Source organism: Haemorhous mexicanus, chromosome 21 (assembly GCF_027477595.1).
Source record: "Haemorhous mexicanus isolate bHaeMex1 chromosome 21, bHaeMex1.pri, whole genome shotgun sequence".
Taxonomy (NCBI): domain Eukaryota; kingdom Metazoa; phylum Chordata; class Aves; order Passeriformes; family Fringillidae; genus Haemorhous; species Haemorhous mexicanus.
The window spans coordinates 1,497,721-1,520,208 of NC_082361.1; the positions used below are offsets into that span (position 1 = coordinate 1,497,721).

The following is a 22,488-nucleotide window of genomic DNA, read 5'->3' on the forward strand; positions in this document are numbered from 1 at the left end:
CATTGGTGGTGGTGATTTCTCAGGTTATGTATCTCTTTGCTGCTGTGATGATTCAGCTGGGGAAAGGAATAGCCTTTCTACTTGAGGAAAATACAGTGAGAAATAAAACTGGATTCTGACCAAAACTTCATCATGAGGAAGACTCCAGGGTATGGGTTAAATCCAGTATCAAACAGATATGCTGGTCCTCTTTGAATTGCAGTTGTAGTTTCCAGATTCCCAGTATCTGTGACACACTGGTTCCCAGGATAACCTTGGTATCCTTTAGCAGTTTCAAATCTAGAATCAATAGAAATTTGTCACATAAAACGCTAAGGATGTTTTTTCCTACTGAAGTTCTTTATGGGTGGCACATCAGCTGAGTGGGAGCAACATGGTATTCCTGTGGACCAATACTAGGCATAAACTCATGTCTTAATTTTCAGGTAGAAGTAGATGGGCAGAAGTTCAGAGGTGCAGGCCCAAACAAGAAAGTAGCAAAAGCAAGTGCTGCATTAGCAGCACTTGAAAAACTGTTTTCTGGGCCTAATGCAGCAAATAACAAGAAAAAGAAGATTCTTCCTCAGGTAAGAACTGTGACTTGCTTTTTGGACCATTATCCCAGGTCTGGGTTGGTTTTTGATACAGAAGGCAGCATTTTAGTAAAGTGAGGTTAACACAGGCTGGTTGTCTGGGGGTGAAATCCTGGCCCTGCTGCAGTTATGTGGGTTCAGGAGGGTAAGGGAGATGTAAAGCCAGTGCTGTAGGTTGAGGAGAGGAAGTTGTAAGGAGGTGGGAAAGACAGCAGGGAGGAGCAGCAGAGAGAGGCTCAGAAGCCAGCAGTGTTCAATCATGCCCAAATCTGAGGTAAATAAGACACTGAGTCTGAGGGAAGGGACTGCCAGGGCTGAGCATGGGGAATGTGCTGGGCTCTGCAGGCAGTGACAGGGCCAGGGACCCGCTGTGTCCTTGTCACTCACATCCTTTGGCACAGCACTCTCCAGTCTGTGCTCAGCCAGCCTGGCACATCAGGCATGTGTACAGAGCCCTCTCAAAGGGGATGATTTAATGCAGGTGGCCTTGTATTGCTGCAACACTCACTCTCTGAACTGCTATTTTTTGTCACTCTGGGCAGACTAAAGGGGTTGTCAGTACAGCTGTTTCTGCAGCAGTCCAGGCTGTTCGAGGCAGAGGACGAGGTGCTTTAACACGAGGGGCGTTTGTTGGGGCAGCTGCTGCTACTGGATACATAACACCAGGTAAGGCACCACCCTTGTAGCTGACAGTTCAGTATTTGTCTGCTGGGGTGTTTTTTCATGTGTGTTATTCACCTGTGCAAGTGATTCCTTTAACCATCTGACATGGAGCAGCAGGCTTCATGGGGGTTTAAATAAATCAAAGAGCTGGAAAACTGGCAGAGTGTATCCTTTACGAGTGTGCAGCTCAAAGCTCGGTGTGCACAGAGCACACAGTTATGGGCATAATGGCTTTCCTGGCTTTATTATTTTATGATTTGTCTTCATAGTTCAGTGCCATGGCACAATTCCCAAAACTCTCTTCCTGCCTAAGAACCTTCTGGATCATGTGCTGGTTTAGCATTAGGAGTGCCTTTTCCAAGAATCCTTTGTGAACATGAAATCAGCAGGCTCAAGAGTCCCTAGGCTCCCAAAAACCCTCTATGTGAATTCCACCTGGAAGCACCTGACAGTAGCTTCTGTGGTGGCCAGAAATAAAAGAATTTCTTTTCATACTCTGGCTGATGGAGAATCATCATCCACACTGCATTGTTCTGGTTAGCAGAAACAGCTTCTGAAGTTCAAGGGCTTCTGGTTCCCATTTCCCATTTTCACAAGAAAATGTTCATTAAATGATTGCTTTCTCCATCCTCAAATTACTTTTCAAAGTGCATTTTCTTTGTGACTTTACAGCATGTCTGAGGTTTGTGGGTGACATGTGAAAGGAATGCAGACATTGTTTTCACTTGCTCTAAGAACCACAGATTTGTAAGAATGAGATGCTGAAGATGCCTTAGTCAAAGCAAATCCAGCAGTAGCTTCCAAAAAATAACACTTCTAGTCCTCATGCTCAGGCTTTCAGATTACAGCATGAGCTCTAATTAGACCCTCCAGCAGCTCACACGTGCTAATAGCACAGCCCTGTTGTTTGGGAGCCTTCCTGCCTGGCACCATTGGCAGCATGTCATCTTCATTGTTCCTTTATGGTCATGTCATTTTAAATATTAAAACCCAGTAATTCATTTTTAATGGCTGTTAACATTGTTTTTGGAACTGTCTGTCTGCCTGAGGAGTCATTTAAGAGACACTTTAACCTGCCAAGGGGCATGCTTCTTGCCAGTGTGGAATTATTCCAGAAATAAGTTTCATTTCCCAGTTGCTGTAGTTAAGCTTTTATTGGCCTTGGCCTTCACAGATTGTTTCTCTCTATCACCTATTCTCAGAAATCTCTTACTTTTTGGAGTGACACCAGCAGTCTCACCAGAAAAAAAACCTGTAAAGCCTTCATGAACTACTGACATGTAGAAACCAATGCTGGTGTTACCTGTGTTGCTTTTTCTCTCAAATGCTTCAGAGTCAAACTCTGCTCTCTGGGGGAAAACAATCTGTTTGTGTGGAGGTGTTCACATGTCTTCTGTGGAACTCTGTTAGAAATGGCAGAGAAAGCCAGGAGCTTTACTAAGGGGGATGTGACATCTGCCACAGGCATCCAGCGTTTTCTTTTTAAAGGAAATTTAGGAAAGTGACTGTTCTCTGCACAGACTACATTTGTGTTTTAAGAAGAACATAAGCAAATATGGGATGTCTGTGTCACGCCAACTCCATGCTCTGACAGTGCAGACTTGGGGGATTGAGTGGAAAAGAAAATGCTGAGGAAATGAAATAGGGAATTTTAACTCTGTGATGCTGAGGCTTGAGAAGGTCCCTGGCAGCTTGTCCTTCTGGCCACCGCACAGGAACATTTCAGTGTTTTCAGCAATATTTGTATGTATTGGTGTGAGTTGGGTTTTGCTGTGCTCCTACTTCAGGCACAGGGCCCCTGGCCATGTGCAGGTGTGCAGACACTGACAGGCAGGGCAGGGAATGACCCCTCTCCCTCCTGTGTTTCCCTGCAGGCTATGGAGCACCGTACGGATACAGCACAGCAGCACCAGCCTACGGTACGTACAGCCCTGTAATTAACACGTTAGAAATTATGCAGAAACTGTTGTGGCAATCCAAATGTGGCAGTCCAAGGAGAAATTCAAAGAGATTTAAGCTCTTAAACCATGACAAGAACACCACTTTTATGCCATAACCTTGTGGTTCTTTTTTGGTTGGAGTAGCTTTTTGCCTCTGCTTTGCCTGGTCTGTGGAAGGACTGCTTGTTCTAATTGCCTGTTCCCTTCATACTGGAACCCAGTCAAAGTAGTTCCCTTACTTTTTACAGCCAGTCTGTGCTCCATTCAAAGACTACCGAAGGGCCTATTTCAGCATCTCTGACTCAGATTTAGCTAAATGGGATTACAGTAACATTGGTGAAATGTTTGTTCCCAAGTGTAAGTGACTTGTGGACAAAGCTCCCTTAATGCTGTCAACTCTTTGAAGTCTATGGGCAAATATCCCCCCACCCCTGCAGGCTAAAACACCACTGCTTGGGACACCAGGATGGCTTTGGGGTAGTTGGTACTGGTAGCAATCAGTCTGTGAGGCAGCCAGGACACGGTCATTTGCCACAATGCTTTTCACTATGAAACATGTTCTATTAGGCTGGCAAAGCACTGGTTCCATGGAGACTGTAAAATGAGCTGATAACCAGAGAGCTGTGATGGAAGGGTTTTTCCTTAACTCAGCTTCTCCCTCCCCACTGGCTTGTTTTATGCTGGACTAACAATGCATTCCTCTAACCGGCCCTTTTGGTTACTTTGAATGAGGTTTATGTGGCAATGGGAGCAGGGCAGTTGGAGTCAGTGATATGTCCTGGCACACACAACGTGAGCCCACCAGGACCAGTCCCACCAGCCTCTCCTGTGGCAGGGACTGGTCACAGTCTGCTGCTCAAATGACCAGCATGTTTCAAGGCCTGGATTTTTCATATGGGAAACTTCTGCTTTTTAGCATTTGTAATAAAGAATTCCTCCCAAATCTAACTTGGGCAATACCAACTCCCTTGATATCATTATAAAAGTTAAAAATATTTTGAAATGTCAATTACATGACTTTTCTAGAGGTATGAGCTCTAACAGGGCAAAAATGCTGCTGCTTTATGGAAAATGTTTGTTTTGCCTGACTGGGACCAGCTGGTCCAGTTCTGTACTGAGAGGGAGAATGGGCCCAGGGCTGTGTTCAGTGTGGAATTCTCCCCCAGATTTGCAGCAAACCTCTGTAGTTTTACACCTGCTGATTGGCCCTGTCCTCTGACAGAGGAGCAGCTGGCAGCAGGGCTGTCCCATGGAGTGTTGTCCTTTGTGGTGCATCACACAAGGAACAGCAACATGTTTTCTCAGAGAAAAATGAAAGGGAATTTACTTTGGGGTATGGATTTTTTAAGAACCCCCTTGGTTCTTTTCAAGCAACAGTGTCAGAGTATAACAAGGATTACTGGTATCTGCATGTCTGTGTTTTTACAAGCAGTGACACACTGCGACATGAGGAATCCTTTCCCTGCTGAAGGCAGGAATACAACTGTTACCAAGTTTCCCTGCAGCTTTTCTTTTTTCATTCATTCCTTCTGGTTTGGGATTGTTTTCCTCATTATGCCTATTTTGGGAGCTGGATTTTAAGCACTTAGGTGTATATATGTGACATATCACTGACTTCAAAGCATTGTGGAGTTGGATGCCCCCATTTTTCACATAAAGAGTTTCTGTTCTTAATGTCTTCTGATTGTGATGCAAAGTTCTGGGATAATGCTTTTTGGCTGTAAGGTAAACATGTCTCTTTGCCTTTGTAAGCTGTTGCATGTTGGGAAACTTCACTTTGATCATCTGGTGCTCTGAAATACCTGCTGTTGCTGCTTTGTGATTTCTAAATGGATACATAGGTTAATACTAGAATTTAAATAGGCAAGATTATAAAACCAAACAAACGTTTAATTGTGCAGAAGTTTGTGAGGCCACAAGAACTCTAAAATAATAATGAAATCAGGCAGATGTCAATCTTTCCAGATTTGCTGCTTTAGCACAGGAGAGGAAGTGCAGAATAAGGAAGCAGATGCAGAATTTACTGTAGGTGCTTGATTTTTGGCTGACCTACCTGGATGCTGATCAAAACTGCTGAACAGTTTCCCTGTGAGTTGTATTTTATGCACAGCAGTGCCTGTCTAGAATATCTGCAATTGCAACTGGCCTGTGAAATTACCTCAATGTAGAACAAACTAGTAAGATTAATTACCATACAGATTATGAAATAGAGCTTCAAGTCCAAATACACACTCTGCTTTTGAGAATATTACTTCCTTAATTTTACCAAACACCAGGACAAAAATAAAGCAGACTTTAAGCTATAACCATCTGAAATAGTGCAAAGTGGTGAAGCGTTGCTGTTTATGGGACTCTGCACCCTGACATCACATTGACTGACTGATCTGGAAAAGGTTAATGAGAACACTACTGTAAGCTCTTATCTGACTTTCTTGGATTGCTGAACTTATTTGGAGTCCTCTCCCTTTCTTCTCTCTGTAGGTTTACCCAAGAGAATGGTTCTGTTACCAGTTATGAAATTCCCAACTTACCCCGTTCCCCACTACTCATTCTTTTAGCAAATGGCAGAAGCTAATTCCTATTGATTGAACAACACAGTACAGTACAGAATGTTAGAAGAAAAAAGCCTTTTTATCCTGTTTTCTTTGAACACATACTTGAGCAAAGTCATTTGTAAAGAAACATCTTTTTCCTACTTTTTGATTTTAACAAAATGCAAATTTAGTTCTCTAAAACTTGAAAAAAATGTTCTGTGAAATGTTACCTCATTTTCAAATAACTTATACCAGCCTTCTGTTATAGGGAAGAACTAGAAGCTTAAATCTTACGTTTTAAATGAAGTATCCGATTATGTAAAATTAAATTTGTGAAGGATGTATAGAATATAAAACACTGATCACAAATAAACTGTTTTGTTGTAACACAAGAGTACTGCCTGTTTCCTAATGCAGTCACACAGACTCAGTTAATGACCTGTATTTGCTGTAGGGTTATTAAATGCAGGGCATAGTTCTTTAAAAAACAAACAAAAAAAGAATAATTAAAAAAAAAAACCACGATAGAAACTTTACAGTTAACATTTAACTTTGTAAATATTATGGTGTGTAATAAACTTAGTAAAATATGGGTTAAAATACTGTTTTATCTTATTTTTTATAGTTAAGCATCAGTACCTGAGTTTCCTTATAGATCAGCATACTGTAACTGTGATTTTAGACACAGTCTTAATTATCCAAGAAGACTTTTCGCTCATACACAAAATGCTGAAAAACAAATGAAACAAAGGGAATTAGTCTGTCTCTGTATAAGGCTGCATTCTGTGAAACAAGTATTAAACAAGCATTAAAGGGAGTTCCCACAGAAGGATGCAATTCCAGGGATACACCTTACACCCATTGCCCAGAGAAAGGACAACAATAATGTTACAATCAGGTTCTTTAGAGCTCAAAAACTACATGTTTTCCTTTCTTTTCTGTTTTTACCAAAAAAAAAAAAAAAAAAGAGAAAAAAAAGAAAAAATTCCACTTGTTCTTGTGGCCTTCTTCACTTTTAAGATTGTCTGCCCACCCTTGATTTTCCATCCACCATTTCTACAGAAAGCATTTTATTTGTCAATTGAATATTAAACCAAAGGTTCTCCTTTCCCCCTTACATTTATAAGAATCTAAAGCAGCAACAAGGTCCCCATGAAAACTTGCTATTTAATTGTCCCAGTTCTTGTTGAGTGCTGCTGTGAAAAGTGACACACTTCAGCCATAGGCCAGTACTTTTTTATGAGTTGGTGCTCAAACCCAGAGTCCTCTTTTTGATGAGGAGTGTGTGCACCTGTCTGAAATTCCAGGCTAGGCCCCAGCTCCACAACTGGAGTCTCCATGGACTTTGGACTGCTGTGGGCTCTAACAAGGGATTCCAGTGGTCTTTATTAAGGTATCACCCTACAAATAAGCAGCATTGTTGGTTGCACTCTCTCCTCAGCCCTCGCCCGTTGCTTTTCCATAGGCTGGCTTTAGTTCCTGCTCTTCCAAAGATTTGCCTTTATCCCCTGTCCTCTAACAGACGCTGCTGCTGAGGCAAGGGGAGCTGGATCTGTGTTGAGGGTGTTGTAAGAGCGGTGCTTAAAGCGATGTAAAGTTCCTCCTCCCCACAGCCCCCTTAGAGGGAGAGAAATATTAGAAAAGCTGAAGGGGTGGCTTATAGACCAAGCTGCTTTCCCTGGAATTAACTGCAGCTGTTATTCTTCAGCTAAGTATTTGTGCTTAGGAATGTGTTTACATTTCCATGGTTCTCCTCCTGCCATAGCTCTCGCTTCCGTTTGGTGTCGGTGGTACTTTAATAAAACGTAGATGATGGCCCGGGAGGGTGAGCCTGGTGTCACCCACAGAACACAGAGCAGGGCCGGGGATGGAGCCAAATTGAGAGGTGCTCAGAAATCACTGATCTGTTTTGCTGGCCTATGGATGAAAGAAGCCATCACGGAGCAGAAAAAGCATGGCTGATCAGAGCCCGTTTTTGTTAATCAAATATTCATTAAAGGAATCTTTCCTCTGCACACATTTTTTTCCTCCCTCTCTTTTGGAGTTCCCCTGATTGGCAACTGTTTGTAGTTTCCTTTTTTTTTTTTTCCCCCGAATCCCCGGTTTTGTAAAATTGCAAACAAAATATTCTGTGAACCAATTCTATACAATGAACATTTGTAAGCCAAAAACTTGTTCTTATTTCAAAGACAAGAAGGGCGCTATGCTCTTTTCCAACATGATGGCAGTCATTTCAGATGATTTATAGAAGTCATTTTTTATTTTTTGTCATTTGTTGGGAGTTACTAACCACATTGTAAACTTGCCCCCTTGCTGCATATTTTACATTTCTCTGCTTTACTGAAAATATGAATGAGCTGTCAGTTCTTTGTTTAGAAAGTGGTAACCTTGGAAGTGTTAGATGTTTCAATACCTTCAAAGAATTCAAAGTGCCCATTTTACAATGAAAATTCCACTTGCAGCTGAAAGAGCAGAGAAATTTAAATGGAGCTTTAGCTTCAGCCAGTCTCAGAAATTAACTTGAGGTTTTTGCTTCTCTGCTCTTCTCCCACTGTAGGTGGTTTTTTCATTGACAGTCCCTATTGCCAGCCTCTCAGCATCGCACCTTTTATTATTCACTTGGGCCCTCAAGATTTCTTCTCTGACTTCTAGAACCATCAGGTTGTGTGGCTCCAAATGGCATTTTGTACATGTCTTAAAAGCAAGAAAAACGTGGCTCGTTTTGAGGTTTCTCAACTTCAGACATGGGATCTGAGCTTTTTTCCTTCTTTTTTTTTAAAAAGTGTTTTTCTCACTTCTTGAACTTTGCTCCATGTAATGAAAAGCAATACTTAGTCCAAGCCACAAGTCCTCTCTTTGGGTACATAGCAATAGATGTGTATATACTCCTGGTTATTTCTTTACACTAGAAGGGGAAGGACCGGTGTGTTGAGGGGGGAAAACCAAAAGCCAAACCAAGGCACAACCTGGGTCGAGTGCTGCTTCAAGCACTGAAATCTGCCTTTACTTTCACTATTGAAGTCCTTCAGAATTTTGATACTATACTGTATTTGCATGTTTCCTATAAAAGTTGCTACAGAGCTGTGCAATGGTCACTCCTGAAGCAGCAGTGCTTTGTACCATTGTGCATGTCAGCAGACATGAAATGTAGCAAAATGGCAGAAGAAAAGAAATAGAACATAGTCTTTTTTCCCAAAATGTAACTGATATATTCTCTCTCTATCTTTCCCACATCATTGATATGAGGCACAGAAATGGTAGGGCTGAACTTGAAAATCAAGTGGATTGCTTTTGTGTCTCTTAAAATCATCACCAAATGATAGGAAAACACAGTATTTGGGAAACATCCAGTTCAAAAACCTTGGCTGCTCTAAATTTACTGAGATATTTCCCTCTTGAATATTTGTATGTTGATATTTTGAGACTGTCAATCAGCAATAACTGAAAGGTGAATGTTTTTTTAAATGGTATTGGAACATCTATATGTTGCAGCTTAAGACTTCTAAGCAGTTTTCAGCAGGTTAATTCCACTTTATTCTCATTCTCTCCGGACCTTCATAGCCATATGCACTTGTATAAAATAAGCAGAAATGTAGTGACTGTAAGCTGAGATCGTGATATAAAAGGTAAGAGATTTTATTTTCAGCTTAAAGAATATTTTTATTGCTTTTTTTCTAAAAATCTCGTATACCTGTGACAATCTTGTATATGGCACGTTTTTATTATGTCTTGTTAACTCAGTGTTTAAAGAGGTAATACATAGGGGTCTGAATCCCAACTTTGTATTTCTCAAGGCCAATTCAAATACTCCAGTTTCAGTTAAAAAATATTACCTAACACTTAAGAAATTGTTTGGTTTTATCAACAGACTGTTCTCCTTCAAATATTTTTCTCCTGTGTAGCATAAAAAGCTGTGTTGATACTGCTGTGTCAGGCACTGCATTCCTTGCATCCCTGTGGACACGTTTGGGTAGGTACCAAAGCCAGGCCATGGCCTGCTCTGAATGCACACCCTGGTGCTGGCTAAGTGCAATGGGTGACACTAATAATGAGAGAAACTATTTCCCTAAACTATTAAAGCTAAACTCCAAATGAAGAATGAACAACTTTGATGATATTGCAGTTAAAATCTGCAGAGATCAAAATACATTAGGTCAGATTAATTCAGGAAGCAGCCAGGTTTGCTTCCCTCCTGTGGGTGCAGTGCAGGACAGGAGGGCAGGCAGGCAGGGATTTATCTCTGCGTGAATCCTTTGCTTAGCTGTGCTTTTCTACAGCTGGAAATTAGGATACAGCCATCCATAAATAATTATTTTCAGTTCCGTAGTAAAAGTTTTAACAATATTTTACTTAGATTAAAATGGGTTTGGATTATGACCTATTGGTGCACATGATATGTGTAGTTTTAAAATACTATTTTTTTATTTGTCTTTTAAACCTTGCGTTATGCAAAGTTGCATAGTACAGTACTCCAGAAGTGCAGTACTTGCAGTACTTGAAGTTGCTGGAAACAACTCTTTTTATATAAAAATGGCTAAAAAATAAAAAAGCAAAAGGGAGCAAGCTGATGATGATGTATTAGCATTTTAGGTCTCAATTCAGAGATGAAAACAGGAACAACCCTTGACTGGTAACAGTTGACACTGGTGTCAAACAGAAAACCACTTGGTACAGAGTATCCAGTGGTGTATCAAGCCCAAAGGTCTGCATCAAAACACTAACAGCAAATATAAACTATATTTGATTTGAATATTGAATCATCAGATTCACTAAGTAACTGCATATACATCCATTCCTCAGGATATTGCTGGATAAAATGCACAGGCTGGTAAGAGAAAACGAGCTGTTCAGTAGTGTCAGCTTTGCTCCTGAACTTGCACCTGGGAAATGAACTGAGGAACTGTTCCAGGGGCTGGCCCTGGAAGCACATAGTCCTTCCATGACATCTGCAGGACAACTGATGAGCAATCAGAATGTCCTTCCTGTTCAGGGGGCAGGTTTCTATCTGCTGTTATCTTCAAGGTGCAAACTCAGGGCTGGATCTGCAGCTCACCTACAGTTCAGTCCCTTTTTAAGCCTGGCAGGCCCAGCAGTGCTGATCCTGGAGCAGCAGGCTGCTCTGCTCCCTGAGATAGGATATTATATGCATCAAGGTGCATTATAATGAACTTCTCCTGAATATTCCTTTCCTAAGCTTAACTGCTGTCAACCTGACAAGCACTGTCCACTTCAAGGTCTGATAATAAACATCTTGCTGACTCTCATTTGATCTGCTTCTTTGTGGACTGTGCTTGGCAGCTTAATCCATATGTATTTCTTTCCAGCAGAATTGCTTTAACTGTGAATTTCTGTATTTTTCTGTTATCACTCTATTTAACTCTTAAAATCCTAAGCTTTCCACTCTCCTGCTGTTTTTTTTAAATGATCTCAACTTTCTTGCATCTTTTTTTCTCTCGATTTCTCAAATACCCTGCTGTTTGTAATGCAGTAAAGCATTGCAGTATTTATGTCTGAGATGGCCCCTTGCCTTTGCTGCCTCCCTTTTCAGTAGGAGAGAACCATTTCCTGATATGTGAAACACACTAAGACTCCTAAATCTGGGTTCTGCAGCCACCTGGAATCAGAGATAAGGCCCTAAGGGGCATGACTGCCTGGGAACCCCTCTCATTCATGTGGAACTTGAGCAAAATAGCCCCACACATTGAAGGGTCACAGAGTAGGCTCTGAAGTGCCTGATGTATTCACGTTTGAGAGAGCAGCCAATTCCATCAGGAGATTTTAGCCTAATATCTGGCTATTATCTGATGAGTAATCTGGGCAACATCTGCTTCATCAGTGTTGCATCAAGCATGGTTTTGCTAAAGCAGAAGTAGGAACTCATTTCTTCTGCATAATACTTCTGGGTTTCCTTTTAAAAGCCTCCTCACAGGAGCTTGGTCTGAACTGCCTTTCCTGTGAGGTTGGAGGTCTGTGTTACAGCTACTGAGCTTTGCATTTCTGCATGTACCCAAGAGCCAAACACATAAATCTGGTTGTGTATGCTCTGTGCAGCTGCCAGTAGCATTACCAATTCTAGAATACCTTTTCAGTGGAGCAGAAATGGTATTTTACAGTTTGAATTTCTGGTTCATGGAAAAGAAATCTGAAAAGTTCCTTTCAATTAGTACATCTATAAATAAGAGACCAGGGAAAGTCTGTGCCTATACACTACCCACCTTAACACTAGTTTTAGCAAACCAGATGATCATGTGTATTTTGGGAGATGCTGTCTGGCACTTAAGGGATTAAAAGCCAGAGATTTACAATGAAGAACCGAACAGTTTAATGTGTTCTCTATACTGGAAATGAATGGCATCACCACTGACTTTGCAAAAACACCCATGAGCTTTAGGGGTCTGCTTCTGTCCTACTTTGCCAGCCATAAGAGATTCCTCCAGGCAGGCTCTTCCTAGAGAAGGGATTAGAGTAACCAGACTGGTATGGAGGGCTTGGCTAGCTCAAAGCATGGTATGTGGTGCTTCCTGCCATCGTGTTCTCTCTCTGCCAGTGCTTGCTGTCTTCCTTAAGCACACATTCAGGAGCTGGAACACAGTGACCTTATTCCTGGGCGTTTTGCCAGTTGGATGGAGAGAGGCCAGCCTATGCTCCTGAAGGGAATGTGTAACACGAGGCCTCGGTTGCCCAAGCAATTTCTGTTGGACACAGTGCACAATCCAACCCTCACAATTTAGTGCCTGGGTAGGTGGCTCCTAATCTGTCTAATTTGCTGTCCTGTAGCCAGTGTGAGCTAATTAGATGATTCAGCAATTGTCATGGCTCCCCACTTAATGTGCTGTAAATGCTGCTGCCACGACTTTCACTGCTGTTAAATACCTTTGCTTCTGTGAAGTCTGTCCTCCTGCCCTGCCTTTTCTGATCATCTTCTAGAATCCTAGTAAATAATGATTCTCTCAAATTATAAAATTCTTACATATAAGTATCTGGATTCTTAAAAACTTTTAATCAGACTGTGAAGCACTTCAGAGAAGCCAGTTTTCCTACAAATATTTCAACTTATTAATGTGCCAGAGGACTAGTTCTACTCATTAACAAAGATCTGAAAACTGCTCCAGTATCTCTCATCTCTGGAGACAAGGATTCTTTCTTTGTGAACACTTGCCTTCTGGTAGGAAAAAAGATTTGAAGTGTGTCTTAATAAAAGACTGTGCCCTCAAGCCCCCAAAAGAACTTAACTGGGGAAAAGTGCACAAATCTAAAATTATTTGAGGCTTTTTCCTTTCACTGAGCTATTGAGAACAATTTCCCTGACAAGAAGTTCCTCAGATTATTAGGATGTAGAAAATGCAGGAGGAGAAGCATGAAGATTTTTCAAGTAGTCTAGGAAAAAAATCTGCTGTTTGTTAGCTGTTCAGCTATGCAACATCGTTCCCTTGTCACTTCTTTTTCTCCAAGACAGCAATAAATATGAGCAGCTTTAACGTACCACCTCTGATTCAGTCCTGGCAATGTCCCTTGGAGAGTGAGAGTGGTACTTCCTGGTTTTTCTGCCACCAACTCCCTGATGTAGAGTCCCTTGCTTCATTTGTAATTCTACATCTGTACTTTTGAGCCAGTCTAGAGGTGGGGTAGCTGAACATCTCTCCTAATCCGTATAAACGACAAGAAGTGTTTCAGTCTTTACTTAGACAAAACTACAAGTTTCCTTCTGCCTCTTGTGCTTGGTCTACCAAGATATGCTCACTCAGTATTAGAACTTCTTGCCTTTAGCTAAATTCTAAGACAGTTGCCTCTTACTTAATGAAGAGAAAACTATGTCCCAGCCTCAGTGAGTTCCAAGTCACAAAGCAGCTTACAAAACCAGCTCCTATTTCCAGTGGCTCTGGGAAATGGCACAGGAGCTGTGCTGCTGTGGATTCCTTTGGACACATGATGAGATGTGTAAACATGAAATTCAGATTGTTGTTCTCAGTCATGAAGCTGACTAAGACCTTGCCTCTCTGGCATCAAAAGAATGAAAATGAGCTCTGTGCTGGGCACACTGAGGAGCTCTGTTAGGAACGGCTGTTCTGTCTCAAAAAAGAGAAACTCAGCTCGAATGTTCAGCACACAGACCCTCTTGGGCTTCCTGCTGAATAATCCAGTGAAAAATGAGATATTTTATTGACTTGTTTAAAGCAGAGCAAAGAGACAGGGTAGCTGAATCTGCTGTCTTAGTACAGGAGACAGCTTGTCTAACAGCTTGTTGGTTTCATTCCACTGGCAGTGGAAATTCTGCTAAAGTCATTTTAGAGCACTTCACCAGAGAAACCCAGCACTGAAGTCCTGTGCCTATGGACCACAGCAGCAGTTTCACATGCACTTTCTTTTGAACATAAACCATTTAAGCTAGTGGTCAAGTACTTGGCATTAATAGAGTTGTCACCACTAAACTGTTTTATTGCTTAACCCCAGATGCCATCTTAGCTTTATTTGTGTCATCTGAATCCACACCTATTTATGTCCAGGCATTGTGGTGCTTGCCTTTTCTGCTCACAGATATGGGATTCACTTGTTGGTTTGTAACTGATATGTGAGATAATACAAAAGCACAAGTAGGACACATCTGCCTCTTCCTCTGTCTACTCTCTCTGGGGTTTCCTAGGAGAAAGGGGGCTCTTCCTCCCACACCGGTCTGATGCTGTGTCAGCAAGGCAGTGCTTTACTGTGATTTAGGTAAGAGAAAACTTCATCAGACAGTAAAGTTTAAATTCTGTAAAGTGGGGGTTTTTTCTGCAGTTCCTGAAATTGCATGAAACATTCAGACCACATTGTTTACCTTGATGTTTTTAAGGAGCTGAATGTCCAAAAGTGGTGTGTGGAGATGTGCAGCTCTAAAGCATATCTCTTATTTTGGATGTTGTTTTATCTTGTAATTGGTGCCTTAACTCTGTACAATTTAAGGTCATATATACTGTACCACAGGTAGTTTAGTAGTTGTGTACTTGAAAAGAACCCATCAAGCCTAGTCTATAGAAACTCTTTTACAGACTGAAGCCTTCTCAGGGGGAGTACTCTTCCATGTTTAATTAATAATCCACCAAGAAGTGAGAGTTACAAGAATGTAAAGAACATTTAAATATTTTAACTGTAGAGACTGAATTGATCTCAGACTGAATTTATCTGATTTCTAACTTCAAAGATTTGGGGCAGTAAGATAATTAAAGCTGCAGTCTCTTCTATGCTGTGTAAACAACTCCAAAATGTTTTTTCACCAGCCAGAACTGCACGGTTGTGAAAACCTCTGGACTGCTATCTCTAGTAGAATAAATAACACTTAATTTTAAAAGACATTAATTGAATGTTACTGGCTGTCCTCCACTGGTTAGCACAAGAGAGCTGGAATGAGTAAAAGCTGCAGTTAATTTTTAATTGATTAAACTTAAGCCTCATTCATACCTCTAACCAGGATCTAGAAGCTCCAGCTGCCTTATGCTGCTTTGCAGTTCATGAGGTGTAGTGCAGCATCAGCTTGTACACAGGATTTCTGAATGCATCTGGTTCTGGCAAAAGAGAGAAAAGGTAACAATGGAAGAAAATGTCCTTCTCCAGTTTTAGAGGTTAGAGAATCATAGATAGAAGCTGGAGGGAAAGTTGCACTGCCTTTTCCAAGTCCATTAAGACAGTCTGTGGTCAAACCAGGAAGTTTATACGTGCTGGGGAAAGCCAGCAACCTTGTGTACTATGAGCAGGGGGAGCTGGAATTGCTTTTTCAGTAGCTAGTGAGAAATTAGGGAAGAGGTTAGGCTATCCATACAGGAGGCTAAAAGCTGCTAATGATGTTGCTAAAGGAGATGAATTTATTTTTTCTGTTCAGTAAACAAGTCCAGGATTGCTGGTTTTCCAGAGGAGGAATGTGAGAAATCCAATGGACAGATTTTGTTTCCTGATGCAGTCCTACCCAAAAGAGGGAGATAGTTCCAGGCAGCATACAGAGCATGCAATTAAATTTTGGGAGGAAAAGGAATAATAGTAATTTCCTCAGAAGGAACAGTAGTTAGTTATTTCTGCAATGCCCACAGTATTCTAGACAAGCTGCCTTTACACAGAGGAGCATGGCAACAAGGGAAAGCAGATACTGGTCCCACAGTGACCTGTGTATACACATTTTAGGTCACCAGTATTGGTGTAACTCCTTGTGACAAAGTAGATTCATCTTACCAGCAAAGTGTATTTTGACATTCTATCCGCTTCTATTTTTTAAGCTAAAGGGGAGTTAATCATAGCACTCATCTGTTTCGATGGCAGTAGAGCAGAAGGTAAGTTTCTACTTCATACTTTGAAGCTGCTATGAATAGATTAACAGTGTTCCATGGAAACAACCTGATGTACTTCTTTATTTTCTTGGAGTTTCATTTCTGTGTTCTTGCAAAAGCACAAGCTTCTGGAAGCGTAATCAATACAGAGTTACTCAGGGTACTGCATCATCTCAGCAGTGGACACTAACTGCATCTTAAGTCAACAGGCACACATAAATCAAGCTTAATTAAGAGGAACAGGACATCTTGGCAAGTTTTGCTTTATTACTGGCACTGCTACAATGTAATGATCTATGCATACTGAAATGTGTGTATTGCTGCACTCCCAACAGAATGTGAGTCTTGTAAGGGTGTCCTGTAAAGTATCAAAGTCAGGGCAAGAGAGACAGTATTTATTCTTCTGTCATTATTTTCACAAAGAACTGTTTCTAAGCAGATGGAAAGTCATTCTGCTCAAAGGAGAATAACGGTGGGCTAGAGAACAGCTTTCAGAGCAGTACAGCTTTTGAAAAGTTACTGATCCTATGAATTTAATAACAAAAATTCTAATTTGCAGTACAGATTCTTTCCTGTGTTTTTAAACTCTTATCACTGTTTCCCTGCTCAAAACAACAGGATAAAGACAAGTGTAGTTTTCTGATAACATCTGTTGTGTGGAAATCCACATACACTGGAAGAAAAGGGAGGCTGTACTGCAGAGAGCATATTCAACTACAGAGCCATTCTCTGGGCAATGCTACATAATTTAGGAGTGGGTAACCATGCCTTCAGGGACAACATGAAACAGAGCAGATGATTGAAAAAAACATCACAGAAAAAAGCCTCCAAGCTTTGTCCAGTCACACATTTACCCCTCTCTGCAAAAGGGGACAGGTACATTCATACACGCATAATGAGTTATCTGTCAGGCATCACAGAGGTCCTTAAGGACAAATGTTTTGGAGCCAGTCTCCTTTTGGACAGAAAAAGCAGGAAGTTGACTCTGTCTTCCAGTTCCAAGGTGCAGTGTCTTATTTCTCATTCTAACCCTAAGTCAATATTTATTGATCAAACTGACTAAGCTTTTTAGGCCGACCAGCTCTCTACGAAGCAATTCTCTCTTGAGCCTCTGCAGGGGCCAGTAACTGGTGCTTAACTACTGCTTCCACTCCGGAATGTCACCGTGCTCCAGCTGCCCCAGAGCCAGGCTGGGACACGTGCACTTCTCAGAGAGCAACACTGCTGGGGGTGGGGGCTCTCCAAAGCACTGAGGTACAACAGCAGAGCAAGTCCCGTGGGCTGTATGCTTTTAAAGTCCTGTCCAGTTCTTAGTGACAAAGCTGAGCATGAAACCTGTACTGCCAAATGTATCAGCCCCTTGCTGAGAAGGGCATCAGTGGGAAGCAGTCTCAGAAGTGGAGATTTTGAGGAAAGGCTGGTGCTTTCCAAGGCCAACTCCCAGGCTTTTTTTTAATGGCTGAATTTCCACCCACCAAAAATCACCATCAACCAAATCAATTAAAATGGCTGCTAATCTGGGCTAAAATATCTTTTGTGTAACCCAAACCACCACCATCCATGCATCTAAAGAATTCCTAAGCAAAGACTCCTCAGGAGGCAGAGCCCTTCTGACAGGAAATCTGGCAGTGCAGTCTGACGTGACTTTTCTGATGATAATTACTTCTCCAAGACAAGGCAGACAGAGGCAGTGCTTTGGGGCAGTGTTTCATGCTCAGCAAGTTTGTAGAGGGAAGGAATGCATTTCTATAAATCACTTGTACTGTATTTGTTTCTAGACTTGAATGAATTTCACTTTTCCTTTGTGAGTCAGCGTATTAAACGTTAAAGAAAAGGTCTATTTTTCTAAATCTTTCACCAATAGAGGTCTGACCTGCAGCCAAGAGATGGTTTTATTTATCCACAGAGGATGGAGTGTTTATTTTTGAACTAAGATTGGATATGGCATTGAATAAAAATAAGTATGACCTATAAACTATCTAAACCTTAAATACTATGAACGAATCCCACAAATGAGTAATATGGTGGACGATTCCATCTTTCTTCCCAATAAATCTCTCTCAAAGAAGTTACCCAGAATTAAACTTCCAAATGAAGTACAAGAGATCCTTGTGGTCTAATTACAGACTACTTTCAAAATACTTCCGTTTTCTCCCAATTTGTAATCACTAGAGAACAATGATGACTGAACTATTCCCAACTATAAATAAAGCAATTTCAAATAAAGTAATTTGGCAACAACCAGGGCTATTTATAGCACTAAAAATGTAATCTGAACATTCAAATTTTCTTAATTTGGTAGCAGTTGAGTGGGAAGACAAATAACTGCACAATGAATTTTCAATTGAGCTGTATCTACTCACTAGCCAAAAAAAGCGTACAGATGTAAAGGGAACGCTCTTTGTACCTTCAGTTGCTTCCTCCCGTGCTGCTGTACCCCGTACACTTGGCTTCATTTGGCTTCTGTGCTGTGGTTTGTACGCCAGCCACTGTTACTGACTGTACACAACACGATCTGCACTGTAATCTCGGGTCATTTCCACTGGTTGTAACCCAACACTACAGTCTTCTCTGTATATAAAACTGGAACCATGTCCCATTTGCTTCCAATAGCTCCAATAAAGACTTATCTCTGTAAACAGGAATTATGGCCTAATGACTGGTTGGGGGGGTTGGTTACAGTGAGCAAACTGCCAAGGGGGTGCTGAAGCCTGGGATGCCAAACCACAGAGGTCCATTGTGCCTGAGTCAGGTAGCAGGCTCAGCAGAAAGGAGAGACAGGCTCCCGAAGGCTGCAGTGTTAGCAGAGATGACTTGGAGGTGCAAACAAAGCACATTTATGCTGGAACAAGCAGAATGCATTCCTTCACAGAGGTGAAAGTGAACAAAGCATTACCGGATTTCAACTTACAAGGGCTGCTGCACACAAGGACCTCTGGGGGCTTGCCTTTGAAGCAATACCAGAAAAGCCCAGAGAAGGCTGCAATAGCCATCATCAGCCAGGAAGGCAAAGTTTCACTCCAAAAAGAAATCTGGTATTTAGCTAATTAGAAAAACTGGATGTTTATTTTCTTAAAAGATAAATTATACACACAAAGAACAAGTAAGGTTCTTTCAAAGTTCTCTCCATCCCTCTCATTTCACTGTGTTTCTAAAATTCCTGTGGTCCCAGTTTGACCTCTGAGGTCCAAAGCAAATCCAAGCAATTTCCTTGTCCGGAGCCACTGAGGGCAGAAATTGGGGATACCATGACAATTGTGTGGCTGGTGGTGTTTACTTCAGGTTGCAACTCATGCTCAGATTTACTGGAATATACACATATGTCCAGCCTGGAGTTACAGAACCCAGCGGTACTCTAGAAGAGAGGTCAGTGAACATATAGTCTTACTTTTCTTAGAAGTGTTTTTCTGGTCTTGAAATGCTAAATTGAAGTCTGAGTGCAGAGGTCATTAATCAAATTCAGAGGAGATCAGACTTGAGAAGGGATTAGATTAGAAAGTGTTATGAGCTGACTATAATTGAGATTGCTCTTAATGAAATGAGATATTTGAAATCCCACAGCTTAGAATGTATGATAACTGGACCAGGACTTGGTGTGAGACTTTTGCCCTGGACAGGCCAGTGTGCAGCCAGCCCAGTCTGCTGGCATATTGCAAACAAGTCGGTAATGCACAAGGAGCTACTCAGGGACAACTGTACCAAACACAACAAAACCATGCATCGCTTAAAATTTAGAGCTGTATCAAATACTTAGCAAGTAAGATCCACAAAGAACTGAAGAGAGTCACTTAAAAAAACAACATTAACACTTAACTGAAACTGAAGTCAGTCTTACCTACTGTATTAGCATAATGCCTGTCTGTGCTCATCCCTGATGTTAGCTGGCTCACTAAGAGGTCATTCCAAAAGCTGCCCTGGGATTATCATCTCTGAGGTGCTGAGAAGGCTGTCAGCTCTTCGGCAGCAGCCTGGCAACTGCTGGTCAGTGACAGCTCAATGTGAGCTGGGCCCACTCCAGGAGCTGGCGGGCATTCTGTGGCCTTGCAGGAATGGGAGAGGGGCACACATGGGAGTGGGAGATGGGAGAATCCACACTGCACTGCGCCTAGACTGGCAAAGGAGGTTGGCACATCCTTCTTTCCTCACTGAGAAAATGCCTGGCATCTCCCACTCATTCTTACTCCTGCCCTGCTGTAGCTAAGCTAACTTTGCCCAGGCATTTACAGAGTATCTTGCTAGGAAGAACAGGGAAGCCGTGATTTGTGGCCTCCGTCCTCCCCCCACCCCCTGCAAACCAAGAAATACCAAGTCCATCTACTTTTCCTCGGCAACCTGCAGTGCCTCTCACTATGAATCTGCAGCTGAGTGCACACAGTGAAATCTGTGCAGAAAGCTCCTTCATTTAAGGCCCTCCCCAACACTGCTTGACTGCCCCATCCCCTGCTGGCACAGCACCGAAGGGATCCATGCAGAAGGAGCCATCTGCTTAACAAGCAAGATGTCCAGTTTACCTTGCTGCAATCAGCATCACCTTGGAAAAGTTTCTTTGATTGCAGAGGAAGCAGGGAAAAAATACTGACTGACTGATGTCCAAGTTTGATGTTAAGCAACTAACAAGCCAGCCTGTAACTTCCATGTGCAAAGAACTGCTGCATCTATAAACCTGCCCAAAACAGCACCCCTCTTTCTGCAAGAAGTGTCACCTCACTTAATTGCTCACGACATAAAGCTGACTTTAGTGGTTTGCTGCAGGGTTGAGTTCCAGCAAGTCAGCTATAAAGAGATTTTCCCATTTGCTAAGCTGTAAATTATCCTTCTCTTTTGTGACCCCAATCCTCGGTAGAATCTACTGAAAGAAACTGGAGCTGCCACTGCTTTCAGGGCCCTGAATTCAACTTCACTTTGGGCTATACATTCCAGCACATTTATTTGCAATGCTGTAAGAAGCCTGTGTGTACTCTTGTTAAAGTTGCAACAAAAGGCCCTTTCTTGCTCCAGGCATGAACATGAGGCAAAATCCTAAAAAGGCCTTTAGATCCCAAAAAAGGGTCACATACCCCATACAAATAACACTTCCCTCTTCTCCTTTGCTTAGGTGCTGGCACACACCAAAGGTGGGATTTCCTGCCTGCAGTAAAGGCAGGCTCAGCGCTCTGCCGGTTCTGATTCATTCAAAGGGACTTTTTTTTAAAATATGTGGGTACCTCTGGATTACAGTAGAAGAGGGAAGGCTAAACCAGGGCAAGATGACAAAACACAGCTCAGTAAATCCAATTATGTTGCCCTGCAAAGCAGTTCCACACAAACTCCTATACTGCCAATACTGCAAGTCTTGAGGTAGCCACAGGACTCCTGCATCCAGCACAAAGCAAGCACATGGGCAGGGGTTTGAGCTGCTCAGGTCAGTTTTCCTGGGTTTAAAGAACTATGCAGTTGTGAGAGAGATGCTGTTACATGTAGAAGACGTGTAACTTCTGTCTGTACATTAAACTATCCTCTCTGAGATCAAATGAATAAAAACTTGAACAGAATTTAGAACTTTCCAGTTACAGTAATTACCGGTCTCCTCACTCTGTCCTAACTATGGGACTGTGCAGCACCTGTAACTTCTAAAGACATTCAGAGTTCAGGCTACCCCTGTAATGCTGAAGCAGGAGCTCTAGTTTGCTGTTCGTGTCTACAGGCAGCAGCCGCATCACCTGCAATTCACAGCAGTCTGGCACAGACTCCCACAGCCCCTCCGTGGGACATAAACCACCTCAGGGAGACGCACAATCATCCTCGTGGAAAACACCTTCCCCTCCCTTCCCGATGAGATCTTGTTCCTCAAGTGTTTCCCTGTGGTATTATGCAGCAGTTCTGCCTTGCCCTGAGTAGGTGGCAAGCTCAGATATACACTGCTCTGCAAGCAACCAGCCTTCATCCTCCTCCTCCTCTTTCCCACCCATTCTCTCTGGTGCACCAGTATTAATTACTATCAAACCACTTCTCTAAGCTAGCCAAGCCTCCGGGACACTCCCCTGTTTTCTGGGCAGCCAAGACTTGTACCAAAACCACAGTGGCTTGCTCTAGTGTTCTTAAAAGAACTGATAAACCTCTTTCACTTGCACCATGACAGCTGACAGTGACACAGCACTGCCATCTCAGCAAGTCCTTTACCAGCCTTTCTCAGGCACAGCAACTGAATAAAATCTGCACAGCAGTTTTCTTTTCCCTGTGTGGCATAAACTGACCAGCCACATTAGAAAACTGCATCAGGAGTCATTCCAGTGTCCCCTCCCAAATGACATTTACGAATGCGGCTCCAAGGCCCCCTTTCCCCATCACACCACCAGCTCTGTGCATGAACAGACGCTCACAGCAGGGAGTTTAAACACACAGCTTGGATGTTTTCATGGCACACGCTAACTGTGCTCAGCACGAGGAGGGCTTCTGCTCAGAGCTGGCAGCCTGCAAGTCTCATCTCTTCTACACCTTCTGGAGCCTC

General features: G+C 42.2%; 1 protein-coding gene and 1 long non-coding RNA gene across 13 annotated transcripts in view; one reads left to right on the forward strand and one right to left on the reverse strand.

The window, feature by feature from the left end:
- STRBP (spermatid perinuclear RNA binding protein) overlaps positions 1–22,488 on the forward strand; it is a 74,288-nt gene that overhangs the window by 39,820 nt on the left and 11,980 nt on the right. For 2 of the 12 annotated variants that reach the window (XM_059865475.1, XM_059865476.1), the window contains exons 15-18: positions 426–566; positions 1,115–1,238; positions 3,110–3,154; positions 5,657–6,101. In XM_059865475.1, the coding sequence (XP_059721458.1) occupies positions 426–566; positions 1,115–1,238; positions 3,110–3,154; positions 5,657–5,733 (387 nt within the window). In that variant the 3' untranslated portion in view covers positions 5,734–6,101. Of the gene's footprint in view, positions 1–425; positions 567–1,114; positions 1,239–3,109; positions 6,102–8,266; positions 9,246–9,270; positions 18,647–22,488 lie in introns of those variants that run through there. The other 10 variants (XM_059865472.1, XM_059865470.1, XR_009489094.1 and 7 more) reach the window with 9 other exon arrangements.
- The window catches only part of LOC132337180 (uncharacterized), a 51,847-nt gene that overhangs the window by 28,077 nt on the left and 1,282 nt on the right, over positions 1–22,488 (reverse strand). Inside the window, exons 2-3 of the long non-coding RNA XR_009489095.1 lie at positions 15,145–15,248; positions 6,349–6,438 (exon numbers count right to left, since the gene is read on the reverse strand). This is a non-coding gene — a long non-coding RNA (uncharacterized LOC132337180). The remainder of the gene's footprint in view (positions 1–6,348; positions 6,439–15,144; positions 15,249–22,488) is intronic.